Source organism: Fusarium pseudograminearum, chromosome 2, assembly GCF_000303195.2.
Source record: "Fusarium pseudograminearum CS3096 chromosome 2, whole genome shotgun sequence".
In the NCBI taxonomy this organism is placed as follows: domain Eukaryota; kingdom Fungi; phylum Ascomycota; class Sordariomycetes; order Hypocreales; family Nectriaceae; genus Fusarium; species Fusarium pseudograminearum.
The window spans coordinates 2,278,857-2,297,100 of NC_031952.1; the positions used below are offsets into that span (position 1 = coordinate 2,278,857).

Consider the following 18,244-nt stretch of genomic DNA (forward strand, 5'->3'; position numbering starts at 1 on the left):
GTCACACAACACAGCAAAGGATTAGGTACCCATTAGCTGGCGCCTAATGCCAACAACGAAAATGTCCAACCACAACATGAGGCTGCAGTTAGGTCCCTGTTGGGCGATCTCGATATCCATTGGCGGTCTTCTACAGGGTGACCCAGCTGTGCCACATGTGGCTTCAATTTGATTTACGAGACTTAATCAACCGGATTCAGAGCCAATCTCCGGCAGTCACAGAGTCGCAAATGCAAGGCTAGATGATTAGATTTCCTTACTGATGCTTCGCTATCTTCAACTTCTGACACAGGGCACCGATGCCACCAACTCGGGAACGGTGCGCCATCACAGGAACAGAGAAGAAAGTGATACGACAACGGAGCAAGCATCTTCACACGCAAACGGGCTTGAAGACAAGTTAACTAGCGAGACCCATTTACGTCGCTTCACCGAGACCGTACTGGACTCACGGCAACAGGAAATTGAGGACCGTGAAATGGAGAAAGACGAACTGGTACTTCGTGTGGAAGCACTTGAAAACGAGCTTGCTAGCACCCAACGTCAGCTCGAAGAGGCTCAGGACCAGGTTTTTCGTCTGCAACCTTGCAGAAAGGACATTACGGAATCAGAAGCAAAGGATGCCTACAAGACTCTTGTTGGAAACGTTCAACGATGGGTTGAGAATCGTGCCGGGCATGTCATTGATGAATTGGAAACCGGCCGTCTCATGAGCAGAGCAGCTCCTCCAGAAGGTTCACGACTTGTCACACTTCTCAGAGAACAATCCAGGCGGTGTATAAATGTGAGTCAATCTGATGAGTTTCAAATCATGGGAGCCATCATGAACTATCTCCACATCACCATGTTTTCCAAGTCGTTCTATTGTCCTTTGGATGATGGCGACGACGGCGGAACCGCTGTCTGGATTGATGAGCTTGAAGAAACTATGTCTCAGTTGCAAAGAGGTTTGTCTCTCCCCCACGGGCGGTACATCTTGCAAGTTGCTAACTTGTCTTGAGATATAACTCAGTGTCGGGAATGGAGAAGTGAAACGCTCACAGCGCTGACATACCAACCTGCCTTCAAAGCTCGACGGCAACGATATATCAATTTTGTTGTCGATGATCTTACTTCTTTACTATCAATTATTGTGCCAAGGACACCTCCCGCAGATCTTCAGGCCTCTGTTCGACGGAGTATCGTGGAGCCTGCGGCAGACCTCGTCCATCAACTTCACTTGGCACCTAGTATCTATTCCTTGAAGTGGCCAGCTCGGTCAGCCTCAACAAGACTTGAGGTTTACCAATGCTTCAACCTTGCAAATGGGGGGACACCCCTTGACTTGTCTGGGACCAAGTCCTCCTCGCCAGCAAGGCGTAATGTCATGTATTTATTTGATATAGCTCCCGGACTGTTTGTCGAGAGGATCGAGGATGGGAGAAAGCTCGGGCTGAAAGCAATCGTCAAGCCTACCGTGCTCGTTACCAACGCAGGGGGGGATATATCTCAAGGTCCAACGGTAATGAGATGGCTATGGGATGGCATACCATCTTCCCAAGGTTCCAGTCGAAGCGCATCGAGGGCATCTAGTGCAAGAAGTAAGTATGCGAATCTTTAATGGGTCTTCGAGCTCTGACGTGTCTCAAGGGCCAGCTGGATCCTCCGTATCATCATCAGGCAGGTCAAGGTATTAGCATGCATGCAAGGCACGCGTTTTGTTATGAGATATACAAGTCAGCCAAGTCCGGTGCACAGTGCTAAGAAGACGGGACAGACAACAGAGAAATAATAGAATGTATGGAAATTTCGATTTAAATGTTTGTGCAGGATATCGTTTTTGGGTATTTAAGGAAATCTCGGGCTAGATTTGAACTTTTTATCGATACCAGTAACCACTATAACTTTCCTGCACAACAATGACTGGTATGCTCCGTACTCGGCGAGGCCTGGGAGGCAAGGGAGGCAAGGGAGCCGCCGGCGCGCCAACATCTGACACAGGCCGTGGCCGGTTTGAAGTAGGGACCCGCAGAGTAACTCCGGGGTAGGCTGGCCGTTGGGGGAGTGGTGGCGCTGGTGATGCATGAGAGCGTGACTGCGAAGGTCGCATAGGCCGGTCAAGACCGCCGGGTGCAGAATTTCTCGGGAAACGCTGATTATAAGGCCCTGGGGACTGAGGCTGTTGCTGCTGCTGCTGCTGCTGCGGGGGCCTTGGGCTGGTTGTCTTGTTTGGCGACGGGTCTCTGTCTCTAGGTGTAGCTGCGCGCTTGATCTCGAGGGCAGGTTGCTTGGCTTTTTTGGCCGGTGAAGGAGTAGGAGCGGGAGCGGGAGCCTTTTTCACAACTTTTGGCTTATTAGCTGCCGCTGTGTTAGTTGTTGTCCCAGACGGTCCCGGGTTCTGGGTGGATGTCACTGGGATAAAGGGTCGAACACAGTTGCTGATGTAGTCGTGACTGACCCCCAGCGCTCTGGCGTCGGCAATTCCCATGTTGATTCGGTCGATGTATTCTTCCTTGGGATCACTGTCGACGATATATCTTGGGCTGATATATACCAGTATGTTGTGTTCCAAATGAGGCTTGTGGACCATGAGTCTGCCCTGCCCGGTGCTTTGCTGGGCTACAATTCTCGCCTGGTCTGGACCGCCATTGTTCACGATCCAAGGCACAGGCCGGCGGTACAATGCAGAATCAGCACGCCGTAGCAAGACTGACATGTATTGTTTTCTGTATGCGTCCTTGGAAACGCCTTCATTGACGTCGAGACGAGCCTCGTCGCGAGAATTGATCTCATAGACCAAGCCTTCAACCCAGTGGCCTTGGGCCTCAGTGACATTGGCGTATCCGCGCTCATTGATCTGCCATCTGTAGTCTACAAGCTTTGCAGAGCCGATGAACTTGCTTCCAGGACATCTTTTTTTCATCTGCTGCAGATGGAGGTTGCTTCCATAGGCAAAATAGTACTTGGTGGACTGGCCTGTGTCTTCATCTGCATGTGTGTTCATTTTGAAAATCTTTCGGGGGCATCAGACTCCGAGCATCCGATGATCTGGTCTGGTATGATCTGGTATGGTGCGGTGCAGGTACGGGGAGAAACGTGTGGTATGTTGCGTTATGTTTCGTTTTTGGCACAGCAGAAGAGTGTGATAGTGGGCTGCTAAGGTCGATTAAGATGTGATGGGAATCGGCTCCCTCACCTCACGCGAAAGAAAAAACAGGAAACCGGTCAAACAAGCAGCGTCCACGTCAACTTTGCCAAAGCGTAAAGTGACTTACGTACAGTAGTCGCGCTCGGCGCCAGCAGCGCTGGCCAGGCGGAGTGGACTGCTGGGCCTGGAGCTCGTTGTCACATTGGGCAGCAACTGAGTCAGATTTTGACAACAACTCATGGCCAATTGCCAAGGTCCACGTTAAGACGACTTGTTAAACAGCTAGCCGGTGGGTATTGCAGGGTATGTGCAGCTATCTCCCAGAATACCGACTGTTTGGCGAGCCTCAATGGTAGGTAGAGGAACCAGCTGTCATCTGATACTGCAGCCTTAGAAGTTTGAGACGCTACGAGGCGGCCCAGCCCGCTCCTTTGCCATGTTGGGCGTTGGCACCCCGGCCCCTCGGCAGACCCCCGTACCCCCCGGTGAAGCTCCACACCGGCATCCTCTGCCAGAGCATCCGTCCGCACCGCCTATTCGAGGAGAGAGACGTTTGCTGTACTTAACAGCACGGAGAGACAACGCTTTTCCTGAGATGTGACGATATCGTACAGCTCGTGTCAGGCGAGCAACTATCATTACTCATTGTCTGGAGAGCTGAGAGCCAATTGTTCATATACCTTACAAGACAAAAAGGGATATCAAACAACAGTCAATCAGCTTCGTGCATGTGGAACAACATCATTTCTACTAAAAAGGACTTCAATACCTGCACAGAAATCAAGGAGGGCTATCTTCGACACACACCTGCAGGCCCAATCCGCCACCTTCAACCCTGAACTTATCGACTCGGCCAACTTTTTCTTTTTCGAGTCCCGCCTCTGCATCAAGCAATGTCGATCACTACGGGTACAAAGCTCAAACACTACAACTTCGGTGTCGAAATCGAAGCTGTTGTGAAGCCTTACGGCCCCGTGGAAAGCTTCACCAATGTCGACTGGTACCGACAACTCGCTCAGAAGCTACGGAACCGCGACATTGCAGCAGTACACGATGACTGCTCAAAGTACAGCAAACACCCAGAGTACTACGGTGGCAAGTGGTTCGTCACCAGAGATGGATCTTTGAAGAGAGAGCGTCCCATGGGTATGTATTTCCGTCCAACACGGCACCAACCAAACCTAGCTAGTAGTCAGCTCACTAACACGGAACCCTAGTATGCATGGAAGTCGTCTCTCCTCGCCTGGATACCAAACAACCTGTTAGTCAAATCCTCGGTGACTTCTGGGAAGCCATGCGAGTACACTTCAGTCCTCAGCGCGATATCTCCTGTGGTGGTCACGTCCACATTACCCCTGTCTCCACTCACAACAAGTTCTCTTTGCGCAGTCTGAAGAAGATTGCCTTTGCAACGGTCCTCTACGAAGACTTCGTCGCGGCCATGCTCCCAAGAGTCCGCCGTGAGAACCAATACTGTCGCCCTAATAGCCAGAGCACGGGTGCTGGACTGCGTGATACGCTGTTAATGTTTGGGAGGAACAAGAACTCCATGATGAAAGTAGCGGCTGCGATCAGGGCTGCAACATCAGAGATGGACCTTTGCTACTACATGCAGGGAAACAGATACGTACTCTGGAATTTCCAGAACATCTTCCCAAGTCCCAAGACCGGAAAATGTACTGGTACGGTCGAGTTCCGAGGCGGTAACCAGTTCCTGAACACAACTGGAACCCTGGCTTGGGTAGCATTTGTGATGGGCTTCATCACGCTGGCTATAGAGGAGGTAAGTTGTAACGCATGTCCCCAAAGCTCGTCCTTTCTAACAAAAATATAGGATCTCATCAGCAAGTTTACCCTCTTCACAACGTCTGAGGATCCCAAGTTTCAAGCACGTATTGAAAGCTGGTGGAAGCGAATTCGCTCATCAGCCAAGGCATCCAAGCTTAGCCGATATCTCCCTTCGGAGTATACTTCAATGCATACCCGATAATCGGGTAGCACTGATTCTTCATCTACAACAGACCCACCCCAGAAACACCGGGGTCAAGGCAAATATTATTTTGCTTTTGTTTTGGTTTCATTCAAAGGTTTCTTCCCATTTAAGATTGCATTGCTGGAGTTGGTGGAGTTTGGGCATATGGCAGAGAGACACAATTCAAGACAAACAGGATAAATACATACCTACTCAATCATCAAGTGATAGTTTGAGCTGATAGAAGTTTGCATATTCATTGTTAAACTATATAAATAGATCTACATTCATACATCCTTTATTTAACGCCAGAATTCATTATATCATAGTATCCAATATTAATCATGCATCTCCATCCTTTCCTTCGGCTTCTTCAAACATCACAAGCACTGTACCTGCTTTGCAAATATCCTGACCCATGTTAGTGGTGGTTCCTATTGAAGTTCATTGTATTAACTCACTCCTGCTTTGTGTGCTAGCTTCTTGATCACACCGTCTTGCGGTGATCGGATAATAGTCTCCATCTTCATTGATTCGATACTAGGAGTCTGTCAGTCTTTCTATTAGAAAGTACACAAGTAGATGACTTACACTACAAGAGGGGCACCCTTTTGCACCGTTTGGCCCTCTTCAACTTCGTTCTTCAGGATTTTACAGGGCATAGGTGCTGCCACTGAAGCGCTTGATTCCTTGAGGCCAAGCGCCTTCTCATACCACTTGGGTGGCAGTAGGACAAGATCCGTCTTCACGCCATGCTGAAAGACAGTGACCTTGGTATCATTGTCTGTGTGTTGGGGTACAACAGAAGACTGAATTCGTTCGAGTGGGAAGTATGACTCAAGCTTCATAACCTCGCCTTCTGGCTCTGGCTTGCAGGCAATATTGGTGAACACTTGAGGTGTTTCATCGCCTTTTCGGGAGATAGAAACATTGTATAGGTTGTGGGCTACCTGCGTCACACTGGCCTCGACAACTTCTCCTTCTTCTTGGCTGTATCCGTCCTGGATCTTGAAAGAAAGCTTTCGTTCGCCGATGTTGTTGGCCTCGCCAAAGCCAAGTGTAAGACCATGAGGCCCAGAGTTTTGGAGTTCGAAGTTGACCATACCAAGGGCTGCTTGCGCAACGACTCCGTTTTTGATAGCTCGAGGCTTGAAGAGCTGCTCTCGCCATTTGTCGATAAAGCCGGTCTCTACATCGCCCTCAACAAACGCGTCAGTCTCACAAAGGCGCTTCAAGAATTCGATATTTGTAGCAACACCAACGATCTCATAGGACCTTAGAACGCTCTCCATCTTAGCAATGGCACGTTCTCTTGTATCTCCTCGTACGATAAGCTTGGCGATCATACCATCGTAGGCCTCGGAAATGGTGTTTCCAGAACGGAAGCCCCAGTCCAGACGAACGTCCTCGTTCTGCAGCTCGACTGGGAGATAAGCCCTCACTAGCTTGCCTGAGTCGGGAATGAACCCTTTTTCAGGATTCTCAGCGTAGATTCTTGCTTCAATGGCGGCACCTCTCTCGTTCATCTGGGTTTCCACTTCCTCTTGAGACAGAGGGAGTTTTTCGCCTGCAGCAACTCGGAATTGCCACTCTACCAGATCCAGGCCAGTGACCATCTCAGTGACAGGATGTTCTACCTGAAGTCGGGTGTTCATCTCCATGAAGTAGAATTTGTTGGTATCCTTGTCGAGAATAAATTCAACGGTGCCAGCGCCGACATAACCGACCGCTGAAGCTGCTTTCCGGGCCTTGTCCCAAAGATCATGTCGGGTTGCCAGGTCCAGATCAGGAGCTGGAGATTCCTCAAGGATCTTCTGGTGTCGACGCTGAATACTGCAATCTCGCTCACCTAGGGCGACTGTGTTGCCCCATTTGTCTGCGAAGACCTGTACTTCAACGTGTCTTGGGCGAATGATGTACTTCTCCACTAGCATCACCTCGCCGCCTTCGCCAAATGAAGCCTTGGCCTCAGCTCGAGCACTCCTGAGCTGCGTCAAGAACTCTTCCTCGGCCAACACAATACGCATTCCTTTGCCTCCACCACCTCGGACACTTTTGAGAAGTACAGGGAATGTGATCTTCTTGGCGTGCTCCAGGAGCTCTTGCTCGCCCTGGTCTGCGCCGTGATAGCCTGGGACACAGGGCACGTTGGCAGCTGTCATGATCTCTTTACTGCGAGCCTTGTGTCCCATATCTGCCATAGCAGTAGCAGGCGGTCCGACAAACACAATACCCTCCTCCTCGCAGCGTTCTGCGAACTTGGAGTTCTCAGACAAAAAGCCATAACCAGGATGGAGTGCTTGGATACCATTCTGCTTCGCTAGAGAGATAATCTTCTCGCCGTCTAGATAAGCATTTGCGGGACCCAAGCCCAAAGATTGGAATCCTGAAGAGGCATGCCAAGAGCCAGCATCAATGTCGGTATAAACAGTAGTGGCCCGGATACCGAGGCGCTCAGCAGTCCGGTTAATGCGAATGGCAATTTCGCCACGGTTAGCGATCAGGACCGAACTTATGGGTGTTTGCTTTGGCGTGGGTGAAGAGGAGGCCACAGAAGGGTTGGAAGCGCTTGAAGGGGTAGTGGTAGATAGAAATCGAGGGAGAGACTTCAAAGGAAGACGTCGGTTTGCGCGAAGTGTAGAACGCATGATGGACGACTGAGTTATAGAAGCACCCAATTTAGTGTCTAGGAGCAGTATGCAGCTTGACAAAACTTCAGAACGAAGCTTTAGGATAAATAAGAAGACGGCCGTCTACAAATATCTACCTCGGAATGTGATCCTCGATCCTAATGCCGTGAATGTGCTTATGCCGTCGGCTGTGAAGGTTCAACGCGGCAACAACAACCGTGACCGTATGGAACCGCAAGTAGCCGGTACTTAGGTACCTTCCCCAGACGGCAACTTTAGAAGCTTAGCTCCTAGACTCTGGGGAAAACGATCTAATAAGACATGAACTTCTGTTACAAAATTGCATAGCCGCTTTTTCCAATTTGGAACTATCACCATATAATTTCTTAGATATGGGTATTGAGCGGATATTAAAGCTCAGGCCTTGTAAATAGTCTATATCCGAACTTTGGATCATTCATCCTAATGGGACAAAAGGCTCCCCAGTTGCACTTGCCCACGACATGTCCTACGTCACCTGCCCCTCAGTTGACGAATGACTAAGCCTGAATGAGTGTATCGGGACTTGCGGAATGTGCCGTATAGCAAAGCTAGGCTGGAGCTCCTGCAGAGCCTATCTCATGCATCTTCAACCATCCCATTGTTAAGATAACTCAAGATGGAGCAAATACCTCTCAACTCCGAAGCTTCTGTGGGCGATACTCACAAGCAGACAACATCGACACTCCCCCCGGATGTCGTGCAATGTCTCGACAATGCTCGCTTTGTACGCTCTGCCCCTCCCCCACATTGACATCGCGTTCGACGAACGGTCACCACAGATCAATTACTGACAATTGATATAGCTTCACCTGGCAACATGCACAGACAACATGCCCCATGTTTCTCTTATGAACTATACATACCTCCCATCCTCACCTTACTCCAACTACCCAGTCATCATCATGACAACCAACCCAGCTTCTAAAAAGACTTCCAACCTGGTGACTAACCCCAACGTATCGTTGCTTGTCCACGATTGTACGCATTCCTCACATCATTTCTTAGATAAGATAATACAATGCTAACCATACTCTTAGGGGTCTCCCACCGACCACCGACTCACGGCCGCCGACCATCGGGTGGTTCTCCAGGTCCTGAGCACCGCTCGAGTCTTGCCTCGCTCCTTCTGAATCTCAATACCACAGCACTTTCTAGTATTAGCGCGACCATAGGAGGCGCCGCTCGCTTGGTGCCCAGTGGAACAGACGAGGAGAAGTATTATCGCGAGCAGCATCTCGAAAACAACACCTTCGACGAGTCCACGACCGAGTCGTTTCAGCGCGAGAACGGGCTTGTTGAGGATGGAGGTCGCAGCTGCTTCGTAGCTGGCGAAGAAGTCAGAGTCGTATCGGTCGATATCAAGGACGTGCGCATCAGTGATTGGAAGGGCACTGTAAGAGACTGGGAGATTGTGCCGGAAGGAAACATGGTTAATGGGACCCAATGAGAAGGGTATATCGCAGCTAGCAGTTCTCTGTCCAGTATGTTATAATTTCACGGTTGACTGGCAGTAGTCGAGAACGGCAGTGTTTCAATCATTAGGGCTGACAAGAACGATCAATACGTTTTGTTTTTCCATTACTCGTTCGCAATATTATGAGCCAGAACCAATAAACTCCCGCTTAAGCCAATATCCTGTAAATAATAAACAGTAGGCGCAAGTCAATCAAATATTGGCCATTTTCCTTGACTTGATCAACCCCCAAATATCCGTAAAGTCTTGCCCGGTCGGTGCATATTTCCCGAGCAATGATTGACTCAACCCGCCCAACGCCAAAGAGATCGACAGATGTAGAGACGGTCCAACCAGACCTGAAAGAAGTTCGCTCATTAAAACTTCATTTGTTTGCTTTTCCAATTCGTATTGCTCATGAATTATCGGGCCCATTCGACAACTTCTAGAGCCATCATGACCAGGATCAGGGTTGAGGGAAGGATCCTGCATAAGTTAGCGCGGTTCGGGACACATCACACCGAAGTAAAGCAACAGTGACTTACCAGATGACATAGCTCTGGAACAAGATTCTGCCCATGGTCTTCTCGAAGACGTTGTTGATTTGGCAAATCTGAGCAAGCTGAAGCGCGCTGGGCGCTCCCGTAAGCAAGAAACAGACAATGACAAAAATGGGATCGTCGAGAATGCTGACATTCACGTATTTGGCAATGAGAGCAAGCATGGGAGCCATGATAGCAGTCGGCAGAACCATACGGCAAAGCAAAGAGGCAACCAGAAGCTTGTTTCCGATGCGCTCCTCCTCAGGATCCAGTGCTTCATCCTTGGCCATGGTGTTGCGAGCAAGATTGGCACCAAGAACGACCAGAATCAATGGAACAGCGACGTTTCCGCTTGAGCGAATGGCGTTGGTCACACTGTTTTGGACGAAAGAGCCCTCTTCGAAGAAAAGTCGCTGAAGTGATGGAATAGAAGCAACGAGGATGGCGATCAACATAGCCCACAGGGGAGGGTTCATGAATTCCCAGATGAAGTTGTTGAACTTTCCGGCCGCACGCTTGGTAAACCTCAGGGTGGACTTGACAGGCGCAGGGGATTTCTGGAACCAGTTGCAAAGTGTCTTGGATGTCGCCTTATGAAGACGGATGAAAGGTGACTTGACAGCGGACTTGGTTCGCCCCGCAATACCAACAGGCTCTTCATCATCTTCAAGCGATGGGACGGGTGGGAAAGAATCTATGCTGCCTGCATTGCCATTGAGGGGAGCAGCGATATCGGTTTGTCCCTGCTTACCCTTTGGCATAGACTTCTTGGGTAAATCGTCGTCGCTAGAAACCGCAAGAGAGACACGGGATGCACTCGCGATAGGGGTTCGACCAGCAGGATCATAGTTCTGCGAGTCGATACTGAGGCGGTCTCCCTCATCCTCTGTCTCGCCATCGAGGCCGTCGATCAAAGCCGCAGTTTCGCTGTCTTCGTCGTCGTGGTAGCGCTGGCCTTCTTCAGCGATCTCTTCACGGTACTCGGGGTACTTTTCCTTGGGAGCAAGGAGGACGTGGTAACCCCAGCTCCAGCGAACGAGCTGACCGAGCTGCTGGAAGATAAGGAGGTATAGAATACCACGCGCGCCAACCTCATCATCGTTGTCCCCGGGAACCTTATCCCAGTGTAGACCTTTCAGTGTTTGAGAAAGCGAGAGGACGAGGGAGATAGGTAGCGAGTTCGAGTTTCCGAAAACACCCATTGCTGTAACAAAGTTGGATGCTCGCCTGTTGAATCCGAACAACTTTCCGACGGCGAAGGATACGACCCATGATACGAATGTTTGGATGACGAAAATGACAGGAATAATAGCGAGGTCGGAAAGTTTCTCTGCAGTAAGTTGAGAGGCGAGCTTCGTGAAGACTGCGATCCTAATGTTAGTATACCGAATCACTGTTGGCGCTGGACTATGACATACTCAGGCATGGCGTGAATAGCATCACATTGAGGTTGGCCAAGAACTTCTGCTTCTCAGCATCGAAGTGGCCAAGCCGCGCGACGATATAGCCAGGCAAACTGACGCATACTACTTCGAGGACAGCTTCGAATACAAGGAGACATAGGTGCCCTATCGAAGGATGCGTATCATGGGTATTGGCGAACGTTTGTAGGGGCAACTCGTACGCATCTTGTGCAAGTTGCGTCAGTCGAAAAGACGGGACCGAAAAGGACTGCCAAGAAGCCATCAAGTAGTTGAACTGCTTCGGATTGTTGTTTGTTGTAAGGTGAAAATAAAGGATCAGCGCGAATCGGAGTATTATAAAATGCTTATATCTCTGGGCGCGCGTCCGTGGCGATGCGACTGATAAAGCTTTTGTTCGGCTTGTGTGGAGATCGGGCGCGCAGAAAAGCCAACTAGGAGACTCAGTTGATATATACGAAAGTGAGGCTTTTTAATTGCGCCGATGGATTGCGTCGTCGAACAGTATTTAAAGAAAATAAGGTCGAAGGATAACGAGTGCGAAATCATAGAGCGCCGCGCAGGTGGATTCTTTTCTGGGGCCAAAGGCGGCGGTGCCTCCTAGGCTTGGACCTGGAACGGGAACTGGAACAAGTTACAAGACAACGATGTACATCCCCAATTCCCGATTGATAACCTTGAGCTAGTTTGTATGTATTGAACTATGACAGCAGCCCCATAAGATTCCTTGTTTAGGCTACATTCGACAGTCCTAATCTCACCTGTTGGGTTACCTCAATCCGGGCCTTCAGCTCCTTGGGGAACTATCTATCCTCGTCACTGGCTGCTTCAGCAATGTGCCAGCGACCTGAATGAGGTAACCAAACCATTTAGTCTGCATGCCTGGTCTTGCAACAAACTTAACCAGTGAAACACGCCCATGTGTGCCGTGGCGCCAGGGCCGGCGTCCCCCAAGCAGGGGTTTCAATAGGGACGAGACGAGACTTTCTTGGTGACGCCACAGCCAACTACTCACCAGGAGACTCCTATTGGACTCACCCAGAAACAACTTTTTGCAGGGCCATGCCGACCAGACACCTCCTTTGTATCATCAAACAAACAGAAACAAATCACATTTTTTCTTTAACGACGATGTGTCGAAACATAGTTCTGACAGTCCACCATCAAGACGCCCTAATATCTCAAAGTCGTTCAAGAATGCCAAGTTGGGAATGTTGATCCTGTCCTGTCTACCTATCTGTATAGGGGTCGGGGTAGGATAGTGATCTTCCGGCACGACGCACTATTGCATTTAGGTGTGGCGCCAACTTTCGTCATGGTGCTGTCTGGCACGTTGCCTAATGCTTCACGCTCAGAGGCTGGAGTCGTTGGGCCTCTGTGATGAGCCACGCAAGCCGTCATTACGCATTTTGTGTTCCTCGAGTAGCGAGGCAGTGTGCAGCGTTATTGGGCAATGCTGATGTTTGTATGAGGCGAGGTCTATCAATTTGCGTAGCTTGTCACGCGATGCCTTTTGATTTGGACATAGCATACAGAGTACCTAGCCAAATGTTCCCGCTAGCATGTTTCGTTCCGAGAGATAGCCCATAGTACAAAGTGACTATCATCTTATTATCAAGGAGACAAAATATGTTTCGTGCTGGGATTTCCAACGGCTACCCCGAAAGAACATATTGAATACATTTACTAATAATAGTGTTTACCGTCTGTGTAGGACTGGGCAATGCTACGTATAATATTAACAGTTGTCCAGGAGTTGCATGTCAATAATGTGTGCCGTATGGTTATTCGCCTTGACCATCATGTTGCATGGCATTCCGAAGTCCGCTGACTTATACAAATACCCACTTGTGGATCGATGTGATAGAATTTCAATTGAGAACACTCCGGAGTCTTGGCAACTTTGTTTTAGAGAATCACCTCAGTCACGGTTCGTGCTTGGCCTCGGATGCCACGGTCACATTGATGGGGGTCGCTCAGTATGGTACATGTATCATGATGGTTTCGGAGTGCCTTGCATTGCCCCAAAGGGATCGACTCTGCGTTGGAAACTTTAGAGTTTAAGATGGCCTGCAGGGATCGCCGTTGGCGTGTAAAACACCGCCAAAGGGTCAATTTAAGTATGCTTGAATGAGATTGAAACATCGCCCCTTCCATGATGCTGTAGTAGGAACATGATCAATAGAGGAAAGAATTCGCGATTACTACCTATCTTAAGAGGTGATGGGAATTCATATGGCCACTTTTTTTGGGTATGCTTACTTCCACCATAGGCTTGCCTGCTATCAACACCCCAGCTGTTCTTGGACCTCAAGCTCCAATGGGTTGAGCTCTCTCGATAAGACTTCAGGCCAAGTATATGCCGTGGAGCAAGTACTTTGGTCTCTGAGGACTGTGACAGTTGTAGGGTCTGTCGTTTGGTTCCGTTTCTTTCGGTATTCATTATCTGTTTATAGGATGCTCCTTGATAGATTGTTTGTAGTGATATCTTAGTAGGTAGATGCGGTGTACTTCCTACATTATGAGGTTATGATACCTAACAGATGACAGCTCACCGCCACGAAGTAGTATTCTTTGTTTATGACAGGGTATTGGGCGCCTGGCTCTGTACATCTAATACCTCCCATCTTCGATCATTAAAGTAAGGAAATCACAAGTGTTATATTGGTCAAATTTGCTTCCATGTCCAGGGTAGTTGTTCTCACTCGCAGTTTACTATCAGGTTGTAGATAACAAACACATTCCTCTCCAAATTATTTGGTCATAAATGATTCAAGGACTGTACTTCTTTGTTTCAGATTTGCCAGTTTCAACCAACAACAGTCGTGGCATCCGTAGACGCTCTGATTATCTCTACTCGTACCTATGAGAAGTTTGTGTCTCAACAAGTGCCCACACCGATGTCTGCCCTACCTAGCATCTGATAGAGATTTTGTCAATTATCTGTGGACGCGGATAACCCGTTTCTCTAATGGCCAGTGGAGTCAGCTCATCATTACAGAGCCAGATCATCCTAGGCAACAGCAACGACCAAAATCAGACAGACAAGTTACCCACTTACACGGGCGCATCTACAGGCATATTTATGTCACCCATACCTATCGATCATGCAAGTCTCCACCTCGAATCAAGGTTTGACATCAAGTACATTTGACACTGACCGAATTAACGTCATCGGTAACAGCTCCTCATCGACGATGGCGTCGCAGATTTTAAAAATCAAGGACGAACTGAGAATGAAGCCTGAAAGCTATCGTATCCTTTAAATAGTGCATATTGCTTATTTCATAAGAATGACCATTATGATAGCTCCGTAGTATTATCAAGTGCCTAATTTTACAAGAAATACCACGGGATGAGTTCATCATGACGCCAGTCAACTCGAGCCCTTACATTCATTTGACAGAATCCCATTCTCATCATGATGGAATATTAGCCCAAAATTTGACGTTAGCGTATATTCTCGCAAGAGATCCATCCATCCTATGGCGCCTAGGTGCCGTGGGGAATTCCTCCTGCCCACTGTAGTCCGTCACGTTGGACTGGGTCAACCCCTGAAGATAGGCATTGACGTCTGTGCCAGCGGTCCGTCTTTAGGTATCCATCGCCTGTGCCGAGTCTGGTTTTGCTTACCAGGTATAGGTGCGTGAACCGCCACATCAGCGTTCCATCCAAAACTATCACCAACATAACTTTCAGCCTCATCTTGTTTTTTCCCCTCTGCTTCGTCACTGCTACCTATCCGTGTGTTTCTCGGGGCTCTTTCCTGTCTTACACGCAACTTACGCAGGCCTCGACCATTGCTCAACAAGATTTGTTCACCTCTGTTCTTGCATCGCTGTCGAGTTCGCCTGGCAACTTAGTTTTCAACCCCGCACCCAGCCATCTGTATCTTGTTCGACTCTACAGAAACGGATACATATTGGATCAAATTAAGAGCTGAATCAATTCATCACCCTTCTTTATTTATTTACGGTCGGGCCCTTGTTTTTGGGTGCGTATATGTCCATGATTATAAAATTTAATGCCGGGTATTTGTCATTGCCAGCTTGAAGAATAATTCATTCTAACTACAACCTTTTCTCGTCATAGATTAAACCCCCAACCGCCGCTACATTTTACCACAACCGTTTCGAACCTTGGCTGCCCAACTGTCCATCAGGGCAATTGAACTCGCTTGAGGATCCGTCATACCGTACACCGAACAAATCCGGTCGCCTTGTATCACCTGGAACAGACGATACCGAATAGACACATCACAAAAGGCTTTACTGCCGATACGGAACGTTACTAGGACGTCGAACTGATTTATTCCGTACCGTCCCTGAGATTCTACAGTCTTCTTCCTCAGTTACAAGGAGGGTCCCGTCGTTGCGTTGCTGTACCAGAGACGTTCTTAAAGCCTAGACCGCCCGCTGCTTGACTCTTTTAGGCCCGGCATAATCGCACCATCTGCTGCTTCCCCTCCATTACTCCTTCTTGTACCCATCTAATCGATCGCGTCCCGTCTCCCGATCGACAGCTCCCCGCGGTCCTGTCAGGATACCTATCTCGATCTTTACGTCGCCCAGAATTTGCACCGAGCACATCTCGCACTTAAAAATCTCAAAGTCTTTCCAAGACACAATACCAACTAGCCATACCTTACCTCGTTACTATTAACGCGCCGTAATACTCGATGTCCGCCTCCGACTCGGTTCCGGCCACACCGGAGGACTGGAAAGACCTTTCGACGCCTGGATCTCCTGGCTCTGAAGATTCGTCTGAACCTAGCACGCCACTCGAGTCTCCAAGCCATGATAGTCCCAGCGAGCCTCCTCGAAGAGTCCCATCCCTACGGTCCGTTTCTGACCCTCGCAATATGAATCCGAACTCTACTCCGATAGGAGTTTTAGGCATAGCCAGACATCCCGTGCAAACATCCTTCAGTTTTGCTGGAAACAGTAGTGCCTCGGTAGAAAATAGTGCTATGGCCAAGGCGCGGGCACTGCACCAGCATCGCCTGCAAAAGGGCAATCCAGCATCGCCTGCAGGGCAGTCACCAACGTCTAGCATATCGAACGGATTCCCCGTCAATCTGCGAATGCCCCCGAACATGCAAAGACCACAGCCTCCGCACGTCAACTCAGCCCCTGCGGTATCAAAGCCTTCGTTAAGTGAGAGAAGGGCTAAGATGGGCATGGGCATGAAGTTGTCCGATATGGGCGGATCCAGCCCTGCCGCAACCACGGGTAAGCGTGGACCCCCTGGAAGACTATCGGACATCACAGGCGATGCACCAAGTAATAAAGAATCGAACGGGACAGGAGGCGGTCACGGGTCGAAAATGGACGACTTCAAGAAATATATTGATACGGAGAAGGGATGGGTCACATTTGATGGTGCTGCAACCATCACACGGACGGGGGTCAACTTCGCCAACGGCCAGACCTTCAGCATATCCCTCGATGAAGTGGAAGTAATCACCGAGCTGGGCAAGGGAAACTACGGAACAGTCTACAAAGTCAAGCATGCTAAGAGGAGCCTTCCACGGTTTGGACAAGGCTTGTCAAGAAAGCCGCCCGCTGTCCAGTATACGCAATCAGACCCTTCACCAGTCAGGTCAGCCGAGGACTCAGCTGATGGACAATCAAACTCGGGTGATGGCACTACAGGCACGGTTATGGCAATGAAAGAAATGCGGCTGGAACTCGATGATGCCAAGTTCACAACCATCCTGAAGGAGCTTGTCATATTACACGAGTGTATCTCGCCCTACATCATTGACTTTTACGGCGCTTTCTTCCAGGAGGGTGCTGTGTACATGTGCATCGAGTATATGGATGGAGGTTCCATTGATAAGCTATATGCTGGAGGAATTCCCGAAAACGTGTTGCGAAAGATCACCTATTCCACAGTGATGGGTTTGAAGTCGCTGAAGGAGGAACACAGTATTATTCACCGAGATGTTAAGCCAACAAACATTCTAGTCAACACACGAGGCCAAGTCAAAATCTGCGATTTTGGCGTCAGTGGCAACCTTGTTGCCAGTATAGCCCGAACCAACATCGGTTGTCAGAGTTACATGGCACCCGAAAGAATTTCAGGTGGTGGATACGCACAAGCAGGAAACTCTGACGGATCCTACAGTGTTCAGAGTGACGTCTGGAGTTTGGGTTTAACGGTTATTGAGTGTGCCAAAGGTGCATACCCTTACCCGCCAGAGGTGTCCTCTACTATTTTCAGTCAACTCAGTGTAAGTCGACCCTCTTTTTGTCGGTGATGTGAGTATATTTGATTAACGGAAAACAGGCTATTGTCGAGGGCGAACCACCCGCTATGCCAGAGGAGGGTTACTCGGATACAGCTACGGATTTTGTTAGGAGCTGCCTTCACAAGATCCCCAAGCAGCGACCAACCTACGCAATGCTGTTGAAGCATCCCTGGCTTATCGATTTCACAAAACCACAGACCATCACAGAAGAAGCTGAGGATGGCGATGAGGCTGACAAGGTGGCGGAAGCTGTCGGCAAAATCGCTCTCAACTCAACAACGGAGGACGCAGAAGTGGCCGACTGGGTAAACGGCGTGTTGCAGAAGGAGAGAGACGGTCTGAAGGTGGACGGTCCCCTAAGGCCAGCATTACACACCGCACCGCTCGACAGCGTCAGCCCTCTATCAAGCCCAAATGACGCCTAGAGGCCGAAAGCCGGGGATGAATGAAGTTCCGCATCTTCCTCTAAGTCTGGATGGGCGCGAAAATCAGTCAACAGAGCAGGTATCTAGTTGGCTACGGAACCAAGAATTTTACAAACATCTGTTAACTTGATGCGATGGCTGCTATCAATGATTGGCCTTTCCTATCACAAGACATTGGGTGTATTGCAAAGTCTTTAGCTTGGCATGCATACCTATGCCGCCTTGATCGTTCTTTTCTGCGATTTCCCTTTTTATGACAACACTCCTGTATACGCTTTGGGATGGCTTTGGACCAACCTGGATCAATTTTGGCATTTGTACCACGGAAGAACAAAACCGGACGAGGATTCTAGGGAGACGAATCAGGATAACATTTTTT

At 49.2% G+C, this 18,244-nt stretch overlaps 7 protein-coding genes across 7 annotated transcripts, besides 1 other annotated feature; 4 read left to right on the forward strand and 3 right to left on the reverse strand.

Annotated features, from left to right (window-relative positions):
- Positions 1-262: 262 nt before the first annotated feature.
- Positions 263-1,743, forward strand: FPSE_11709 (uncharacterized protein; the record flags this gene model as incomplete). Its single annotated transcript, XM_009264826.1, has 3 exons — positions 263-947; positions 1,386-1,580; positions 1,613-1,743. The coding sequence occupies 3 exons, from the start codon at positions 263-265 to the stop codon at positions 1,741-1,743; spliced, it is 1,011 nt and encodes a 336-aa protein (XP_009263101.1).
- A 115-nt stretch (positions 1,744-1,858) lies between these two features.
- On the reverse strand, positions 1,859-2,983 carry FPSE_11710 (uncharacterized protein; the record flags this gene model as incomplete). The annotated part of the gene is made up of 1 exon (XM_009264827.1): positions 1,859-2,983. The coding sequence occupies one exon, from the start codon at positions 2,981-2,983 to the stop codon at positions 1,859-1,861; it is 1,125 nt and encodes a 374-aa protein (XP_009263102.1).
- Positions 2,158-2,183: a microsatellite.
- Positions 2,984-4,020: 1,037 nt separating the features above from the next.
- Positions 4,021-5,117, forward strand: FPSE_11711 (uncharacterized protein; the record flags this gene model as incomplete). The annotated part of the gene is made up of 3 exons (XM_009264828.1): positions 4,021-4,273; positions 4,345-4,910; positions 4,962-5,117. 3 exons carry the CDS (start codon positions 4,021-4,023, stop codon positions 5,115-5,117), a joined length of 975 nt encoding a protein of 324 aa, XP_009263103.1.
- Positions 5,118-5,441: 324 nt separating this feature from the next.
- Positions 5,442-7,747, reverse strand: FPSE_11712 (uncharacterized protein; the record flags this gene model as incomplete). The annotated part of the gene is made up of 3 exons (XM_009264829.1): positions 5,442-5,510; positions 5,561-5,639; positions 5,691-7,747. The coding sequence occupies 3 exons, from the start codon at positions 7,745-7,747 to the stop codon at positions 5,442-5,444; spliced, it is 2,205 nt and encodes a 734-aa protein (XP_009263104.1).
- Positions 7,748-8,387: 640 nt separating this feature from the next.
- Positions 8,388-9,218, forward strand: FPSE_11713 (uncharacterized protein; the record flags this gene model as incomplete). The annotated part of the gene is made up of 3 exons (XM_009264830.1): positions 8,388-8,495; positions 8,575-8,749; positions 8,809-9,218. The coding sequence occupies 3 exons, from the start codon at positions 8,388-8,390 to the stop codon at positions 9,216-9,218; spliced, it is 693 nt and encodes a 230-aa protein (XP_009263105.1).
- Positions 9,219-9,646: 428 nt separating this feature from the next.
- Positions 9,647-11,452, reverse strand: FPSE_11714 (uncharacterized protein; the record flags this gene model as incomplete). Its single annotated transcript, XM_009264831.1, has 3 exons — positions 9,647-9,710; positions 9,770-11,129; positions 11,185-11,452. The coding sequence occupies 3 exons, from the start codon at positions 11,450-11,452 to the stop codon at positions 9,647-9,649; spliced, it is 1,692 nt and encodes a 563-aa protein (XP_009263106.1).
- Positions 11,453-15,865: 4,413 nt separating this feature from the next.
- On the forward strand, positions 15,866-17,865 carry FPSE_11715 (uncharacterized protein; the record flags this gene model as incomplete). Its single annotated transcript, XM_009264832.1, has 2 exons — positions 15,866-17,422; positions 17,479-17,865. 2 exons carry the CDS (start codon positions 15,866-15,868, stop codon positions 17,863-17,865), a joined length of 1,944 nt encoding a protein of 647 aa, XP_009263107.1.
- Between the last annotated feature and the right edge of the window lie 379 nt (positions 17,866-18,244).